An 18,906-nucleotide genomic window follows, 5' to 3' on the forward strand; every position below is an offset into this window, starting at 1 on the left:
AGGTCAGGGTACTGGTGAGGTATTGGAGGGATCACTTCAGTTTTCCAGAAGTTGCTTCTTCAAAGCGTCCATAGGTTTAGGGACTTGGGGAGATCTGCTGCCTCATTGGGTTCACCACCTGCCCGTCACTGCTACTCAACCAACTAGGTCCTGCAGGGGGCGGAGGTTCATGTCGGTTTCTCCACTGAGAGATCCTTGTCTCTCCCTGAGCGGGACTGGCTGTTTTTGTAATTAGGTACCAGGCTCTGGAGGGGCTCTGGGCTCTCCCACTTTAACTGAACTGAAGAAACCTCTCTCTGAACTGGGCAGCTTCACAGACACCAAGTCTCCTGATAAAGAGACAGCAATTAAAACAGCATGCCATCTGCCCAGGAATTCACAAACAGGTCGCTGGGAAAGAGATAGGATTTGTTAGTTTCCCAACCTCAGCTCTACTGACACTTGATACCAGATGGTTTTTTGGATGGGGACTGTCTTTGCGTTGTAAGGTGTCTGATGGCATTCCTGGGCTCCAACCACTAGATGCTGATGTGGCCCTCTCCCTCCTAGGTGTAACAATCAAAACCAGGGACAGCCATGCCTCTGGTGAGAATCCCTGGACTAAACAAAAGGTCGGCTCACAAACCAGTAGGGAAAGGATTCAAGAGGCAACAACAGAGAAGACAATTGTCTCCTTTCACCATCCATACAAACCACAGGTGTACCTAGATATATTAAGATAAAATACAGAGGAGCAAGAATATGGCCATAGGGCAGGAAAATCCACCAAAGATTTGGTGGCTTCAGAATAAAAATAATCTTTATGACGAAAGCTACCCTAAATCAAGTTGGAAGATAAATGAGATGGTAAAAAGCACTGAACTGCTGTGTGGCATGGGGCGAAGGGGGTTCAGTAAATCCGTGGGTCTCAAGCCCTCATCACAGGGCCTTGTATACAGCTGGCACTCAATTATGGCTACTCAACCTCTGCATGGACCTCAGTTGGACCTCCTCCCCTCCAGCGACTGGGAGTTCACCCCTTGACTATCTGTCTTCTGCTGGGAATACTGTCCAAGCACCCCTGCATTCAGAGGGAGGGGAAACATGGAAGCTAGCCCGGAAGGCCCTGAGGGGGAAGCATCAGCCCGATTTGCAGATGGGGAAACAGGCCTTAGGGCACCCCCCACCCTGCAGTCACCCAGCACAGGTCCGGAGGCTCGGATTGTCACTTCTTTTTATTGAGTTACAAGTTGAGATGTGCAGGTTCGGTGGCATCAGGCCCCCAAATCTCTTCCCCCTTGGGTGACAACAGCTCCCAGCACTGAGGAATGGGGAGAGGGCAAGGGTCTTGGGCAATAGGGCGGGGCCCGGAGGGTCCCTGGATCAAGCACTGCAGACATGGAAGATAGCAGGGTGGGCGGCCAGCCTCAGCCATGGCCTTGATGGGGGAGGGGGCTTCTGTACAAGGTCATCCTCCACGGGCGTTCCAGCTGCCACGGGATGGGCCCCACAGGACGCAAGCAGAGAGCGGTGTCCACCTGGCTCCCTCAAACACCAGGCCCTGCCCAGCCAGCCTGGGGTTGTCTTCCCCGCCTGACCTCGCTCACCACCAGAGCGAAACAACTTGCCCAGGTGGTCCTGGCTGCAGACCTGGAGCCGGCTTCCATCCTGCTCCTCGCTCCTTGGTGATGCCTGGCCCGCCCAGGGGCTACTTCTTCTCCTCTGGGGGCACGGGCGGGGGTGCTGGCAGGGCTTTGGGTGAGGGTTCAGGCTCCCAGAGCAGGAATTCGTGGAGTAACGTGTTGACCGTCTCTGGACATTCCAGCATCACCATGTGGCTGCCTTCATCAATGAGCTTCAGGAAGGCCAGGAGCAGGATCTGCATGGGAGACAGGTTCAGGGCGGGTGGGGCCAGGATGCCCTGGACTCCCTGCCAGCCAGCCATGGCCTGAAACATAGGGAAGTCCCTCCTGTAGTCTACTCTTCATCCCTCCACTTGTGCCCAAGAGGAAGCTGGAAGATGGCCTGTTGCCCTGCTGGAGCCCAACTCGATATTCACTCCATATTTATTAAGTTCCTACAATATGTCCAGAGCAGGATTTCTCAACTTCAGCACTACTGACATTTGGATCCTTCTTTGCTGTGGGGCCATCCTGTTCATTTCAGGGTGTTGAACAGCATCCCTGGCCTCCACCCACCAGATGCCAGTAGCGCCTTCCCCTCTCCTCCGTCATGACAACCAAAAAGTCTACAGATATTTCTAAGTGTCCCCTGGTGGGGGCGGGGGGTGGGGTAGCATAATCATCAGTGGTTAAGAACTGCTGGTCCAGAGCTATTCAAAGTATTAAAGATCCCAAGACCATTTTTTGGCAATCTCTGACCTGAAGACCCCTGGCCCACCCTCTCCAAGAATTCTGTAGCCTGTTACTGGTCACTTATACAAATCTCAGATGTGAAGTATTTTTTTATGTGCTGGGGGAAAATGTATAATCCTAACAGGTGGCCAGGGAAGCCCCACTTTCTGAATTCCACCTCTGACCCTCGATCTAACCTCTCACGTCCCTGGGGTTGGAAAATACAGCTGAGTCGCCCTGGGCTTCAAGTGGGCGATTTGGGGGTGTGGTGACCGGGGTGCCATGCCCTACCTCAGCCATGCGCTGGTCTTCTTCCACTGGCACAAATTTGTCGTGCATGCCATGGACGAGCAGGACAGGCACGGTGAGCTCGGCGTGGTAGACCTCATCGCCCTCGGGCCAGTACTGGCCACTCATCATGGCCCTCAGCACGAAGGATGACACATTGAATGCATTGCCCTCCTTCAGTAGCTGCTTCTCTTTGGCCCCTTGGCGGGCGAAGCCGGCTCTGGTGGTGAGGAGGCACTGCTGGAGCCCTTGTGCCATCCAGGCCACCAGGGGTGACCCCCATGCCAGCCCCAGTTGTACAGCCTCCCCTTCCACCCAACTTGGGGAGGCACTGCGGTCTGCCAGGGCTGGGGTCACTCACTTGAGGAAGCTCCAAGCCAGGCAGGGTGACAGGCAGTGCAGGACACACGTAGGCATGTTGAAGATGGAGCAGAAGCTGGGCTCCAGCGCTGTGGGGCCCCCGCCATTGATCATGATCACTTTGTGCACCAGGTCTGGGTACTCGTGCGCCAGGAACGTGCAGAAGGAAACACTGCCCAGTGGATGGGTGGTGGGTGGGGTTGAAGGGTGGTGGTCAGCAGAGTACAGGCAATGAGGGAGTTAATATACTCCCCTCACCCCAGAGGCAGGTCTTTGAAGGCCAAGATTCTCCCCCTGGGGACCATGGGTACCAGATTCGGGTGAATTATGTGTGGGGCATCTTGAATGCCCCAAAATTGTGAGCTTGTGTGTTGAGTGTGTGTGTGTGTATATCTTTTTTTTTTTTTTTTGAGAGAGAGGATCCAAATATATAACTTTCATCAGATCCTCAAAGTCACCATGATTTCCAAAGGGGTAAGAGTTACTTATTGCTAAGTGTTGGGAAAGCAGTCTGATTAAACAAACCCTTTGGTTGCCTTGAGAAAGTCATTTTCCTGTGAATCTCTTCCCTTTAAGGATCTTCTCTCACTGGCCTCTGGTGTGCCATATCTGCCTGCCTTAGACAAGGTGGGAGAGTGCAGCCCGAGGAGCACCCCCCAGTCCAACTCCTCACTCCCTCTAAAGCTGGCCACTTGTTTTTGTAAACTAAGGTCACAATTCTGTAAATTTGTAAAATATTTTGTAAATAAAGTTTTATTGGAACACAGCCATGCCCACTTACAATTATGGCTGCTTTCCTGCTATGATATTAGAGTTGTGACGTTCCAAAAAAGACCAGTGTATGACCACAAACTTAAAATATTTACTATCTGGCCCTGTAAGAAAAAATGTGCCAATCTCTGCTGTAAAGAAGGACAATAGGACAGGCAGAAGTCAGGTGAACCTGACTGTGCCAGTGACTCACTGTGTGCCCTTGGGCAGATTGCTTAACCTCTCTGAGCCTCCGTCTCCACACCTGTGAAAGAGTAACTGTGCTGACCTCATAGCATTGTTATGGGGTCACAGGAACTACCTCAGATGGGGGCTCATTTAATTGGAGGAAATCATTTAGCATAAGCATCCACTGTGGTGTTGTTATCATATAAACAAAATAAGAGCTATGTTACCTCCCATCCTAGTTTCTATTTTTCTGGGAATTTATGTAACATTTATTTTTTTTGTCTAATTGCATGGGCTACAACTGCTAAACTAGTGGTTCTCAACCTGGCTGGCTGATTGACTCTTGCCTTTCCCACTGGGTAAAGGAAGGAGTGGTAGCCCTTGATGGTGATCAGACACCCAGGCTCAGAGCCTTCCATCAAGTGGACTCTCATCTGAATGCTAGATGGTATTATCTATCACCCCTTTAAGGGAGGGTAAATTATAGTAAACTGTGCCTTGTAAACAGAATTTACAGGATTCCAATTAGCCCTTCCTTGGAGTTCTCTCCATGATGACAAATTTTTTTTTTTTTTTTTTTTAGGTGAAGTAATCCTTGGTTGACCTCACAGATTGCAAGGACCTTGTCAGCTTACAATCCCTTATTTTTCATTTTTTATTTACACCTACAGTACCTGGTCTTCCTAGATGGTCTCCCATCCAAGTACTAACCAGGCCCGACCCTTCTTAGCTTCTGAGATTAAATGGAATCGGGCACGTTCAGGGTGGCATGGCCGTAGACTGACAAATTTTTAACTTATGTGAAGACAGTGTTTCTCAGCTGGAGTGATTCTGCCCACCAAGGAACCTTTGGCAGCATCTGAAGACACTTTTCATTTTCATGATCATCAGTAGATCATTGTGTTAGTGGCATCTAGTGGGTAGAGGTCAGGGATGCTGCTAAACATCCTACAGGGCATAGAAAATAATTACCTAATCAAAAATGTCAATAGCGAGAAACACTGCTTTTAAAAAATGCGAAACAACAGTACCGGTGGTGGGAATCCCTGTCTCGTTGCAGATGTTAATGGGATCTTTCACAGAGGGAAATCAGTGTTTTACAAAGGGGTGTCCAGTCCCTACCAGCCCCCATCCCTTACCCCCACCCCAGTGTTGGCTCACCCGTAGGAATGCCCAATGAGCACATTTCGCTTCTTGGCATAGCGCTTGAAGATGGCGCGCATGTCCTCTGCCAACGCATAGAAGGTATAGGCTGCAGCCACCTGAGGTGCTGAGCTGGCCCCATGGCCGGCCAGATCGGGTGCCACCACCTCGTAGCCCAGGCGAACAAAGAAGTCCAGCTGCTCCTTCCAGATGGCCAGGGAGCCACCAACGCCATGGATGAAAAAGAGCACCACATCTGCCTGGGTACCCTTGCAGCTGGTGATGCGCTTCTCACAGTCAATGTGGATGGTCCTCTTGGGGCGCCGGGCTCGCCGCCGTCGCCCTGCGCTGCCACTCCCGCTGCTGCCCGTGCCCGAGTGGCCATCACTGCCCGCTGGGTCTGCCAGCTCTACCTCTAGAGAGGCTGGCGGCTCCCCGGAGCCATTCTGCCCGTGTAGGAGGTCAGCTCGTGGTGACCGGCCCAGATTCTCCACTAGTAACCTCCCGTTGCGGTACACGGTGATTCGGCGTTGGCAGTGGACCAAGCCAGACCGGTCCCCCTGGGCAGTGTCAGGCAGCGATGGAGGTGGGGTAGGGGCCGGAGCAGGTCCAGCGTGCTTCACCCGCAGTACACGCCCAGGCTTGACCTCCACGAAAGTGTAGCCATCGCTGGACTCCACACTCTCCAGCGGCCCCACTGCATTGGGTGGCGCGCCCAGTAGGCAGCAGAAGATACCGTCAGTCACCCCAGTCAGCATGATGTGTCCTGTGAGTGGGGGTGACAGCCAGCTCAGGGGCGGTGGAAACTCAGAGCCCTCCACCTCCACAGCATCTACTTCCCACACCTGGATCAGGTGAGTCACCCTGGGACACCACTTCTAGGCTCCAGTTTTCGAAGACCAAAGCTAGCCAAGCACCAACATGTTCCGTCTGGTCAGTGCCTGAGCAGTGGTAGGCTACCCTCCTGGGCCAGCTTAGTCTATCTTAGAGAGGACCTGGCTATGGCTGACAAATAAGGAGCATCCATAGTCGTGTAGTCAGGGAGGACTTCCTGGAGGGGGGGGGCATTGCAGCAAATGTGGCTCAGCGCTAAGGACCTCCCCCAGTTCAGATTTATAGCAGCTATGGTTTCCTAAGCCCATTCATTCATTCATTCATTCATCCGTTCATTCATTCATGCATGCATTCTTTCAGTAACTCACTATTACTAAACTAACGTGTCTTGAGGGCTTCTGAAGGCATCTAAAACTGTGCAAATCTTAATGAGCCCCAGTCCCAGATTTCTGAATCTGAATCCTGAAAGGTGAGACCCTTGGGGATGGGGTTAGGGACTGAGCTCCAGAGGCCTGTCTATCTCTCCAAGACCATGGGGTGCTGGGTCTGTTTCACAGACTGAACAAGCAGAGGCCCAGACACTAGATTCTGGGGGTCTGCCACACAAACCCCAATGGTGGACATGAGGACAGAGAAGGCAGTACTCTGCCTGGGGGCTTCCAGGCCTCAATCCTGCTCCCTGGGCCAATACCACTGTGTCCATGGCAACCACAGGCAGTTACATAACTCGAGGGGGATACCCGCGCAGCACACCCCCATTGTCTTGGCCCTGGAGATGGGACCAACTCCTCCCCTGTGCCCATCCTTGGAGCCGCGGGAATAACGCACGCTGAAGGCCTTCAGTGGACCGTACTTGCTGATGGAGGGGGAGCAGGCCGCATCCCCCTACTCTGGCGGGGTCCCAACCCCAGATTGCGGAGGAGGACACGTGCGCCACATCAGTCCCCTCCCCAGAGAGGTCCTTGCCTTCCGAGTGCCCGTCAGCCCTGTGGCAGGGTCAAGGCCACTGGGGCTCCGCAGCTTCCTAAGAGTCCGAGAGCGGGCTTTGTGGTCACTCCGCTCTGAAGTGGAAGCCGGGGGGACCTCGACATCACCCTCCCAGGGCCCACTACTCGCTCACCTCATCGAGGGTCCCCGGGCCCTGGGCAGGGCGGAGGGGTCCCCGGCAGAGAAGTCACCGTCTGCCTGCGGGTGCCGTTTACATGATGGCGCAGGGTCAGACCGGGTGCGTCTACCGCGGGCCAGAGCGGGCCCTGGTGGGTCAGCGAGGGGCCATCCCACCGCTGCTGAGCAAACCGGCCCTTTAAGTCTCTGCATGGGGGGCGGAGCCACGTACCGACGGACGGGCATCTCGACCAATCGCAGCTGCAGATTGACCTGGCCTAGTTAGACTATCAATCAGAAGCGGCATCTCCAGGATGGGGGCGGGCTCTGGAAGCAAAGACTTCGCCCCCTTCAGGGGCTTAAGGAGGAGGAAGGGATTGGGCCTGGCCCAGGGCCGAGGAGGGGTCGCAACCTGGGGTTTGCAGAGCTTCTAAGAGGTGGCACCCGGAGACCCCTCGCTGCGACTAAGATCCCTTCGTCCAGCCCCTGCTTCCGAACTGCCCTGTCCCCTCGAAATGAAGCCCCCATACCCCTTCCTCTGAGCTGATCTTTCTGTCTGGAGACTCCCAGATCTTTCCAATTTCAGGTGGGGAAATAGAGGCTCATAAAGGGTACAAGGTTACAAGGCAAGTGGAGGGGAGTCAGAAATGGGATTTGGAACCTCGGCTGTATGATTCCAAGTACTGGAAATTTATTCGTTAAACCGTTGAACAGAAGTCTTGGCCCTCTGGGTAATTAGGGAACTGGAGTTTCCCAGATCGGCCAATTTAACCGGTGACTCTGTGTTCCCAGCCGGAATCAGAGAGCCAGGGTTCAAATGCAACCTTTGCCCTTTACAGATATGTGACCTTGGGCAAGTTGCTTTCCTGAGACTCCATTTATATTTCTATGAAATTAATCCTCTCTTGAGTTCTCTATGCAGGTAAAATAGCACGGTAATCGCTCAATACTTTATTGGCATTATTGTACTGGTGTAGTATTATACTGGTTTGCTAAATAAATGATGGTGTGGGTAGGATGGACTTCAGAGGACAGAGGTTCAGAACACAGGGCTTGCTCACTCCCATCTCCTGGAATTTGTGGCCAGAGCTGGATTAGGTCCAGCCACCCACTCCTGCCCACTCGGAGTGCTCCTGAGAGACAAGTTTATTCTTGCACTAAATGCTCCCTCCTACCAAAGCTGGGAGATGCTGGGGTGCCTACAGGAACTCAGCCCTGAACCTGGCCCTTGAGGGGCCCCTAGGCTCCCATGTGGGGCAAGGTTGAGCTCGAAACAGGGACAGGGCTGGGGGAGAGACTATCTGAAAAGAGTTTTTAAAAGATGAATAGGGAACACTAAGCAGGGGAGGGCGTGTCTTAAATTTAGGATGTGTGTGTGTGTCGACGGATTCACGTGCCTACCAAAGGAGCTGAATATTTTCCCTGCGACAATGGGGAGCCATAGAGGGTGTGTGAGAAAGGAAGGGGCTCAGATCTGAATATTAGAAAAATTCTTCTAGAGCCCAAATGGGGGCATTGCCAAGGGCAAGCTTGCATTCCATGAGTTTTACAGATTAAGAAACTGGATCCCGAAAAGGAGCAGAGCTCATCTCAAGGACATCCAGCTAACTCGAACTCAGGTCTCTTGGGCTCACCGCCAAGGGGCGGAAACTTGGCTGGGGCCAGAGGAAAGCTGCCAGCCAGCTGTATGCCATCTGCCGGGCTCCCGCTGGAGGTGGGAGGATCAACCAGCCGTTTCCTGCAGCTGCCACCAGCTGCGCACGGCCACCCCAGGGCACCCTCTGTCGGTCACCAGGAGGAACTACAACCCCCAGCAGACCCCGGGATATAATGCTTGTACACACGCGCAGGAACTGCCGTTGGCTGGCCCCTGCTGGTCCACAAGGGGAACTACACCCCTCTTAGGGTATGGCCTCTCACGCCTGTGGTGCGCAGGCGTAGAACTACAACTCCAGGAGGCCCCCGCGGCAATGTGGGCTTCTCTGTAGAAAAACTACATTTCCCAGAAGTCTCCGTTCCACGGCTGCGTAGCCTATGGGTTTCGAAATAGTTGTCGCGAGCGACGGCGGCGTGACCCGCGGCTAGAGATGGCTCTGGTGGGCAGATCTCCGAGTTGTCTTTTGGGTCGCGTTAATAGGTCGGCGGCGCTACTTGATGTTAGGTGAGTCCTCAGGGGGACCCTCCCCCAAATCTGGAAATTAAGTGGTGTCGGGAGCTGGCGCCAGCTGTTTACCAGCCACATGACTTGCGGGTGACTTGCGCACGTATGGAGCGCTTTTTGCAGCAAGACTCTGTCCCGGCAGGGATCGGGAAGCTCAGAGAGGTTGCTCAGAGAGGTTGAGCGCCAAGCAAAGTCACACAGCGACCCTTCTGACCTTTCTCGCCTTCTCTGCCCCCGCAGGTGGCTTCAACCCCAGGCCTGGCTGGGACTTCTCGACTCCTGGGGACTCCCGTCTACGCAGCCGAACCGGGGCAAGGCTCGCGGGAACGAGTACCAGCCGAGCAACATCAAACGCAAGCACAAGCACGGCTGGATCAAGCGCTTGAGCACGCCAGCCGGCGTCCAGGTCATCCTTCGCCGCATGCTCAAGGGCCGCAAATCACTGAGCCACTGAGTGCGACGCTGCTGGTGGGACCTCCATTAAAGCATTTCCCTCGACTCAGACTTCTCCTGCTGCTTTTTGTGGGGAAGTTGGACAACTCAGACATGAGTGCTTCTCCAGTTGTGGGGTTGACCCAGGGATAGAAGTCTGGGGGTAGACGGGAAGAGGGAGTGAGAGGTCAGATCTTGGCCAAGTCCCTTTTTACGCTTTTGAATTAGGAAGAATTTCACATTTATGGCAACAGCCCACCGAATAGTGCAGTGAGTGAATCCTGTGTACTCACCCAGCTCTGACCACCAATTATTCACAAACCGTTCTGACCCCTCCTGTGTTATTTTGAAGCAAATCTCAGGCATCTGGTTACTTAAATATTTCAGAATGCAGCTCTCCAAGATAAGGGCCCTTTAAAACGTAATCACAAAACTTTCACACCTAAAGAAAGTCAACAATTTCTTAATATCATTAAATGTCTAGTAAATGTTTAAATTTCCACTTGTGTATATGTCTTAACTTTCACAGGTCTGGGAAGGCTTGTGGGGAGGTGGGAGAGGTTTGAATCCTCTACCTGCCCCTTGTGGATAGGCTGTGTGACCGTAAGCAAGACTTTATCCCCCTGAGGCTCATTTGGCTTTTATAAAATGAGGTGCTGTTTTCCTTTGTTGTGTCTTTGGAGTAATAATACTTATTAGCTTTCACTTATTGCATACTTTCTATGGGTCCTTCGCTCTCACCAGGCTGTCACTCTAGGGTTGCGGGGGAGGGGGAGAGGGGTGTTGATTTGTACCCTGCCAGTTTGGACACAGCGGAGTCAGGGCTAGGAGGAAGATTGTGAGGGCTATGGGAGCCCAGACGAGGCGCCTGACTTGGCCTTGGGAAGAATGCGGTCAGGGGAGGATTCTTGGAGAAGGTAGCAGGGTCTGGGAGGGCCCAAAGTGGAGGGGCTTGGACAGGGGTCAGGATAAAAGGTGGACGAAGGCCAAAGGTGCCCCAAATTTGGAGCCAAGGAGGTAGGACTGGATCCTTGGGGCACTGGGGAACCACGAGAGGTGTTTGAACAAGAAAGTCTGTCAGTTCAAAGATATTCAAAGAGCTGGTGCAGGAGCAGTTTAGATATGCTGAAACCTAAGGTTGGGACCCCGAGGAGGAAATTGGGAGTGTTAACGGTGGGCTCCCACCTTCCGGGGCTGCCGTGAGAACCCAATAAGATACCATGTTAAAAAGCGTAGCAAACTTGGAGGAGATCTGCGGAACCTCCTGGAGTCGCGGACTACAAATTCCAAGAGGCTTCGGGGGCGCGGCCTCCGCCCGCTTCCGCGTTTCGCCGCCTCACTGCCTCCAAGCAGCAGGCGGAGTTTTGCTCCCTCAACTGAACTTGACCACGAAGGGTGGAGGCATGGCAACCAATGGGCGCTTGATTTACCAAGATCTGGCCACTGAGAGCTCGCAGAGGCCGCATATCCTGGGGCGGGGCTAGAGGGCGGACCAATGACGGGAGGGCGGCGGCGCCATCAGGGTGGGCTGTGCAGTGGCTGGAAGTTACAGTGCGGCGGGGGCTAAGAAGGCGGCTGTGGTGGTGGTGGCGGCGGCGGCTGAGGCGGTAGCTGAGGTGGTGACGGAGGAAACAGAAAATGGTAAGTGCGGCTGCAAGGCCCATACTCCCCCTCCACTCAACAAAATGGCGCCGCGGGCCCACCCACCTCCAGTAATCTCCGCGACCCCCACCTCCCTGCTCAGCCCCCTCGGGCCTGGCCCCGCCCCTCTTTCTGACCTATTACCTTCGACCTCCGGGCCCTGCTGTGAGCTTCTTGCTGATGCCGCCCCGGCTCTTCCGACCCCTGACCCATCTAGGATTCCAAGCCCTGACAACTCATTCATTTCCGGGTCTTGATTCTCCCGGAAGTCGCCTGGGGTGGGGATGGGGTCCCGCGAAACCCCCAGTTCAGGCCTCGTCCTGGGCGCGCTGGGCATGGGCATCTCCATTTCGGGAGGATTTGGTAGGCCGGCCTATAGGCGTCGGAGTGGGGGAGGGGGCTTGACATCGTGGTGACATTCGGGGCATTGTGGCCGCCAAAGGAAGTGCGACATCGCGGACTGTCCGGTCCCCAGAGCCCTGACCCCCACCCCACCACTCCGGGCCCCGACCTGCCCTAATGGGGAGCAACTACATCTCTCCAGTCCCCAGGTTCTTCCCCTGGTAAATGAGGGTAGTAATAGTCTAGATTTCATAGGGTTGTGACAATTTAGGGAATCGACGTCGTAAAGGGTTTAGGGCAGTGAACACTAAACTGATGAGCTGGGTGACTCGGGTCCGGTGACATCCTCTCCCATCTGTCTCCTCATCTTGAAGTGGGGATAATGCCACCTGGTAGTTGGAAGATTAAAATCCCCTTTGGGCCACTTGCTCATCCTGGGATTTGGGTATGGTGATTCTTTGAGGTGTGGTCCCCCCACCCTTCACTCTTTGGCATGCCCAGGGCTGACAGGACTGATGGAAGCTTTTGTCAGGACAAGTTAAAACCCCATTGTTCCTGGATCCAGAGTCCCAGCCCACAAATCACAGTCCTTGGGACGTGGTGGGGGATGGACAAAAGAAGACTTCTGGTCAAGAAGGAGATGGGAAAATGGGTTCCTAGAGTGTGGGTCCTCAAGCCTGAGTATTGCCTTTGATTTATCACTGTATCCTCACTGCCCAGGCCCAGTCCATAAGAGGGTTCTGTTGGCTCTGCCTCTCCGGAATGCATCCTGAATCTGTCCATAGGTCCCTACCCTGGTCCAGGCACTACCACCTCCTGTTTGGACTCCTGCCTCCACCCTGCCCTCTGGCAGTTTGTAAGTCACCTGGAACCAGAGGGAGCTTTTAAAGATATAAATCAGATTATAATACTTTCTAACTTATAAAATATTCCAGGGGCTTCTTGTTGTAACCCAGATGAAACTCCAGCTCCCCCCACCCCATTCCCCCGCTCCTAAGGCTCCTACCCACTTTTGTGACCTCATATACACCCTCTCCACCCCTTCCTCCACAAGCTCCAGGCACACTGGCCTTGTTTTCATGTCCTCACACTCCATGTCTCTGCCACCCCAGGGCCTTTGCATCTGCTGCCCCTTCTGCTTGGAATGCTCTTCCTCCTGTGAGCATCACCTTCTCAGAGGGCCCTTTCATGACTGTGGGAGGCCTCAATGTCTCTCCTCCCTTGCTTTGGTTGGTTCACTGGTGGGCTGACAAAGGGGGTTGGCACACAGATGTTCAATGAGTGTTTGCTAAGGCAGTGGATGGCTTCTGGGCCCAGCTGTGTTTAGGATTTGTCTGGCCGAGGTGAAGATTTCTCTCTGTGTCTGAGGCCTTGTTTCCCTGCTTCGCTGACAGGAAGTACAGGCCAAACCCTGTCTTTATTCATTTATTAAGCACAAACGTGTTGATGTTAACAGCTACCTTTCAGGGAGCTCTGTGCAAAGTTCTTTCCCTGTGTTGCCTTACTGAGACTCAGAACAGCCCTGGAAGGGGGCCCCTTTGCGACCCCTGGTTCACTAGGGAGGAGGCCAGGCTAGGAGGTTACACAGCCAAAGAGGGGCCCAGCCAGGATTGAGTGCAGGTCTGAGGCTCCTGAACCTCTTACCACTCTCCACTAGCCCCATGTGAACGCCATCAGGGGCCCAGGGTGGAGTTTTGTCTTGCCCTCTTCTCTCAGGAAGGTGACAGTCCAGCGAGGGAGGTAGACATGTAAACAGGTGACCTCCTTGGGGTGTGAGTACAGCTCTGGCAGAAAACCCTAACGTGTGGGGAGGGGGTTGAGCTGGGTGTGGAGATTAGCAGGTGTTTCCCACATGGAGGAAGATGGAGCATTCCTGGATGGTGGCACAGCGTGGGCTAAAGGTGTGTGTGGCAGGAGGCCAGCAAGGACCAAGCCCAGCCAGAGCCATGGAGGGCTTTGAGCCAGGACAGGAATCTCCCTCCTCATGCTTTAGGTCTCAGACCCTACGTGTTGCCTCTTGTCGGCCCTTTGTGACCCCTCAGAGCAGCAGACCTTCCCCTGCTGTCCTGGGCCTCACATAGCACCTCAGGGCCGCTTTACATTCACTATGCTGCTTTTGATCTACACCTGTGTTCCCTGCACTGGGTGCTCCTGGGGCCAAGAGTAGGTCTGCTATGTCCCAATCCTCCATGCCTCTGGTGCCCTGGTGTTCTGGTGCCGGGCATGGGCCTACTACATAGTGGGGGCCTGAGAAAGCCTGACTAGCTGTATGAAGCTACAGTCTGGGGCTGAGCTGGGGTGGGTTCCTGGGTCAGGGGAGTCAGGGTTGTGGGGCTCTGACCTGACTTTGGAGCAGTAGGTCACCCAAATGGGAGAGCCACTTCCTGTGTGGGAGCAGGAGACCTGTCTACATTCCAGTGTCCCTGGCTAGTCCATTGCACAGAGGTCTACTGGGGCTCCTCCAGAGGTGAGGATACCTGCTACCACCTATCCCAGAGGGTGGTGGCAGATCACCTGAACAGAGGCTTCCCTCAGGGTGTAGCACCCAGGCTCAGGCATGGGGATGGACCTCTGCCCAGGTGGGCAGTTAACATAGCCTGCAGGGGCTCTAAGCCCTTGGATTTCAGACAGAGAAACTGAGGTGCTGGCATGTCCCATAATAGGAGCTTGGCCTCTGAGGTTGGACAAACCTGAGTTCAAATAGGCTTCCTCATTTTCTTTTTGGAGCTGGATGACCTCGGATGAGTGCAGTGTGACTTTTTTTGTCTCAGTTTCCTTGTCTTTATGATGGTGACTCCAGATCAGGAAGCCCCAGGCCCAGGGCAGGCCACATGGGGAACCCCTCCCCGGCTCTTCCACTCCAGGCCTGAGGAGAATTGAACTGCTCTGCTGGGAAGTCACTCCCTGCCCCCAGCTCTAGGCCTTGATCCTTGCCCTCGCACCCCCAGCTCTCATGCCTCAGTTTCCTGAGGTAGACACAGCTCCTGTTGGCCTTTATATCCTTATCTTATGGCTGAGATTCAGCCTCCCTCTCCACCCCCTGCCCCAGAATCAGGGTCCTTCTGCTCCAGAGCCCTTGCCCTTGCTTGTGCAGCTGATGCCAGAGTGTCAGGGACAAACAACTTTCCAGGAGTTGGGCTATGGATGAATTCTGTTGCAGGCTTCTCGGCACCTTGTGGACCTCTGGCACTGACCACCTGCCCGAGGCAGCAGGCATCAGGGAGGAGCAGCCTGATCCTTCTCAGCGTCTGGCCCTTGCCCCAGGAGGCCTTCTGCCCTCACTGGGCAGCCTTTGGATATGGGGATCTCAGGAGCAGCCCCTGAGCTGACCCTGGTCTATACAGCACTTTATGAAAAGCCCAGCCAACTCTAAAAACCTGACATTGACATATTAAACTTGGATTTCTGAGTTTTCTTGGAGTTAAGAAGTTTAGTTGACCCTCGGCTCCCAGTCCTGTGTCTTGGCAGCCCCTTGTCCCGGCCACCATATCCCCTTTATTTAGGCTCCTGCTTTCTTCCCTTGTTTGTTATCACACTGGCCCTGGAGGTTTTTTAGGGTGGATAAGACTTTCTCTATCTGTGTCTCTGTTAAAGGTGAATAAACAGAAACAAGACTGGAAGTTTGATAGTCAAAAAGCACAGAGGGCATGTCTGCAGTTGGATAGCCTGGTCCAACGCCCCTCCCTGCTGCTTGTTCATGGTGTGACTTTAAACAAGTGACTTGTGCTCTCTCAGCCTCAGCTTCCTCACCTCTCGCTGGATTTCAGGGCTGTTGTGAGGACCTGCACTTCTCTTGGGGTTGGTTGCTTTTTTTCTGGTGATTACAGTGTATCCATCAGGTAGCCAGCTCAAGCATGGGTTCTGGGAAACTTACAGTGGAGCAGAAGTAAACCAGAAGTCACCTGGAAGCCCCGCCCACCACCACAGGTGCTCAGGAGAGGCTGGCCCCTGCTGGGTTTCTAACTTACCATCTTCCCTGTCTTTTAGGCAGATTTTTTGAAAGGATTGCCCGTCTACAACAAAAGCAATTTTAGTCGATTTCATGCCGACTCTGTGTGTAAAGCCTCGGTGAGTGCAGGTTCAGGGCGTTATGGGGGGACTGAGGGTGGTGTGTACCCCTCCCCCATCAGCCTCACCAAGAACAGGGACTGATCTTCAAGCCCAGCCCCACCCAAGATCTGCATACATCTTCCGATCTGCATTGGAGGCGGGGTACCAAATCCAGTGGTGGAGGGACCCCAGTCTACCTATACTTTTAACCTACCTCTTCCTGACCTTCCTGCAGAACCGACGCCCCTCAGTTTACCTGCCCACGCGGGAGTACCCATCTGAACAGAGTAAGTGGCCTCTGTCATTCTTTCCCATCCTGGCTGCTAAGGGGAAGAGCTGGAGGGTGGTGTCGGGGGTAACCTGTGGGATGCTAGTCAGCTCCCAGCTCTTGGAAACAGCAGAAGCCTGGCTTTCTAAACAACCCTTCTCATCTCCACATGATAGCATCCATATCCAGTACTGCGGGGGCCTCAGTTGGCCCTCGTCTGTCATTCACTGGTCCTCTCCCTGTCACTTCACATCAAGGCAGATGTTTCCTGCCAGCTTCATGCCACAGATCCCAAGATGAGTATTGTGGGGTGGGAATCTAGCCCAGCCTCAGGTGGGCAGCACTGGAAAAGGTTTTCCAGGTGGAGGGGCCTGCAGGGAAAGGCCTGGAGCCCGCAGAGCAAGAGGTTATTTATTGTGGCCATGGTGTTTTATTTTAACCATGAAAAAGAATCCACATAGACCCTGCTGGATGGCTTCTGGGGCACAGCTTTGTAGATCTGTGCTTCTTGTTGGCCTGGGAAGACACACTCATGAGCCTATGTGTTGGGTCTCATCCCCTGCCCCGGGGTGAACACCCGCATGCAGCAGTGGACTCAGCTTTTCTGGGAAGCAGGGTCCCCAGAGCTGTTGGCTCAGGCCCCTGGCAGTGCCTGTGGGCTCAGGAGGGAAAACACTGGGCTTTCTGAAATCTGGGTTGCGATGCTGACTTGAGTCCCAGAAAGGCCACCCAAGGCAGAGATGGCCTGGAGGCCAAGGAGGGGTGAGCACTGTCCTGGGAGGGGCAGTGCTGGCCAGATTGGAGGCTGGGCCACCTGCAGCTGACTTCTTGCAGCCTCTTCCTACAACTTTGTCTGTCTTTCCTCCTTCCTCCTCAGTCATCGTGACAGAAAAAACAAACATTCTTTTGCGCTACCTACATCAGCAATGGGATAAAAAGGTAAGGCACAGGGGGCTCAGGTGCTGGGACTCGGGGAACACAGTGGTGCCCATCATGTGGGCTCTGGGTGGCTGGGAGACCGGGTGTTCGAGTGGGGTGTTGAGGGCTGAATAGGAGTTCACCAGGCAATCTAAGATATGAAAGAGCGTTCCAAAGGAGGGAATGGCTGTGCAGAGGCCACAGGGCCCTGGTACTCAGGGATGAGCAGGGACTTGGACCTCTGAGGCCTGGCTCCCGTAGCCTGCAGCCATCATGGCCCTGGTGGCAGATGGGCTCTAGTGCGTGATTACCTGGAATCCGTTCAGTGGTGAAACGTGTGCATGATTAAAATCCAGGGAATACAGGAGGGTGTAGGTGCGGTGAAAAGTCATCTCCCCCACCCTTCTCCCAAGAGGCTGCCTTTTTAACACGTTTTACTTTATCGGAAATTTTTATGTGTTGCTTTACAATGCAGTCAAGTTTATTTTTTCACCTAACATCGAACATAACGACAGCAGCTTGTTCTGGGCAGTGTTGGAGGGGGACCCCATGATGAAGCGACTGCTCAGACAATCCAAGCCCCTGGCCCATGCTGGCCCCTCCCCCAGTCCCACAGGCCTTGATTCCCACCAGTGGAAGGGAGGTTTTCCAAAACCAGGGCCACTTTGCTCTTCTCTGGCAATGCATGGGCTTTTTCAGGGGCTCATGAGGGCCCTTTGTCCCCTGGCAGGGTGCATTGTTCCTCTGAGCATCTTGGGTCATGTGTGGTTTGTTGTGAGCTGTGGTGACTCCTTGCAGTGTCCATCACAGGCCCTCAGCCCCAGGGTGCTTGTGGCTTAGCAGGGCAGGTTCGGGTGGTGGGAGGGGCTGCCCATCCAGGGGCGCTGGGTCTACCGCACTGTTTCGGGCCCAGCTCTGTGACCCCTGCAGCAGGATTTTGGGAGATCACTCAAGAGAAGACTCATTGTCTCCTCTCCTTCCCCTTCCCCCCAGAATGCTGCCAAGAAGAGAGACCAGGAGCAAGTGGACCTCGAGGGTGAGAGCTCGGCGCCCCCCCGCAAGGTTGCACGGACCGACAGCCCGGACATGCACGAGGACACTTAAGACTCACACTCCCCCATAGGTGCCTCCTGTCTTGTCTGCTCCTTGCCCGCCCGCCGTGTGTAAGCGCCCTGCCCACCCCACCGGCCCACCCATTCCCCACCATGCACACCACTTCCAACCTCATAGGAGCCGATGTATTTATTTTCCTTGAGTCTTTATTTATGCTGTAAAATGTACCGAGCGATGGTTAAAGGGGACGTCAGACCCAGTAGTGTGATGTTGGTAGATGCTTCTTAAAAAACGTTGTTATCCATCCCCTTGCCCCAGATTCCCCTCCTCCTGCCCCCCAGTCCTCCAGAGAACTAGAGCGTGTCTGAGAGGGTCTAGAGAGGGGCCATGCTTCAGCTGGGCGGCAGAGGTGGGGCCCTTCTCTCCACTCCCACCCTCTGGTCCAGCCTTAAAGACTTGGCCTTGAGTCAAGTTCCACCGAAACCTATTTTGTGCTCAGACTCTGCTCTGAGCTGGCACCACCAGAAGTCGGCCCTCTCGGATCTTTCTCTTAAGTCGTTTTATCATGGACTTGTTCGTGCTCCGTGTCCACCCCAATAAAAGGATCTTTCCTATTTGACCTCGAGTCTTTGCTCCACGTGCCTCAGCTCCAGAGGACGGAGCCACTGAGAGTTCTCCCATCGTCACCAAGAGGAGCTGAAAGGGGCCCCCAAGCACTGGGGCCCCAGGACCAGCTGGATTCTCTTGTGGGCCTGCTGCAGCCACCTTACTCAGAGCTAAGACCTGCCTGGACCTACCCTTTTGCCTCATCTGTCAACTATCCCTGAGGATTATGACACCCCCAAGAGATGGTCCACGCCACCAAGGATGGAGCTGTGGCAGATGCCATACCCTGGACATTGGCAAGCATGGCAGCATGCCCACCAGCCACTGTGTGGCTGGCTTCACGCGCCCCCAGCTTCAAGAGGAGGCATGTGGAGCACGGCAGAACATGGGGGGCTTTCAGTCTCTAGGCAGAAGGTTCAAGGTCCTGAGCACTG

General features: G+C 54.3%; 3 protein-coding genes and 1 pseudogene across 4 annotated transcripts; 2 read left to right on the top strand and 2 right to left on the bottom strand.

The window, feature by feature from the left end:
- Positions 1 to 1,196: 1,196 nt before the first annotated feature.
- Positions 1,197 to 7,213, bottom strand: ABHD8 (abhydrolase domain containing 8). 2 transcript variants are annotated; one of them, XM_039867767.1, is made up of 6 exons: positions 7,018 to 7,213; positions 5,082 to 5,829; positions 3,946 to 3,996; positions 2,983 to 3,153; positions 2,625 to 2,841; positions 1,197 to 1,858 (listed from the first exon to the last, which is right to left on the bottom strand). In XM_039867767.1, the coding sequence occupies exons 2-6, from the start codon at positions 5,819 to 5,821 to the stop codon at positions 1,688 to 1,690; spliced, it is 1,350 nt and encodes a 449-aa protein (XP_039723701.1). In that variant the 5' UTR covers positions 5,822 to 5,829; positions 7,018 to 7,213; the 3' UTR covers positions 1,197 to 1,687. The 2 variants fall into 2 exon arrangements, with proteins under 2 accessions (XP_039723701.1, XP_039723702.1); XM_039867768.1 differs by lacking the exon at positions 3,946 to 3,996.
- LOC120606668 (uncharacterized) lies at positions 4,583 to 4,701 on the bottom strand (annotated as a pseudogene).
- Positions 7,214 to 9,002: 1,789 nt separating the features above from the next.
- MRPL34 (mitochondrial ribosomal protein L34) lies at positions 9,003 to 10,094 on the top strand. Its single transcript, XM_039867786.1, has 2 exons — positions 9,003 to 9,162; positions 9,403 to 10,094. The coding sequence occupies exons 1-2, from the start codon at positions 9,089 to 9,091 to the stop codon at positions 9,614 to 9,616; spliced, it is 288 nt and encodes a 95-aa protein (XP_039723720.1). The 5' UTR covers positions 9,003 to 9,088; the 3' UTR covers positions 9,617 to 10,094.
- A 989-nt stretch (positions 10,095 to 11,083) lies between these two features.
- Positions 11,084 to 18,485, top strand: DDA1 (DET1 and DDB1 associated 1). The gene is made up of 5 exons (XM_039867785.1): positions 11,084 to 11,235; positions 15,565 to 15,645; positions 15,863 to 15,914; positions 16,773 to 16,834; positions 17,807 to 18,485. Exons 1-5 carry the CDS (start codon positions 11,233 to 11,235, stop codon positions 17,915 to 17,917), a joined length of 309 nt encoding a protein of 102 aa, XP_039723719.1. The 5' UTR covers positions 11,084 to 11,232; the 3' UTR covers positions 17,918 to 18,485.
- Positions 18,486 to 18,906: the final 421 nt, after the last annotated feature.

This window comes from Pteropus medius, unplaced genomic scaffold, assembly GCF_902729225.1.
Source record: "Pteropus medius unplaced genomic scaffold, Ma_sr-lr_union100, whole genome shotgun sequence".
NCBI lineage: Eukaryota > Metazoa > Chordata > Mammalia > Chiroptera > Pteropodidae > Pteropus > Pteropus medius.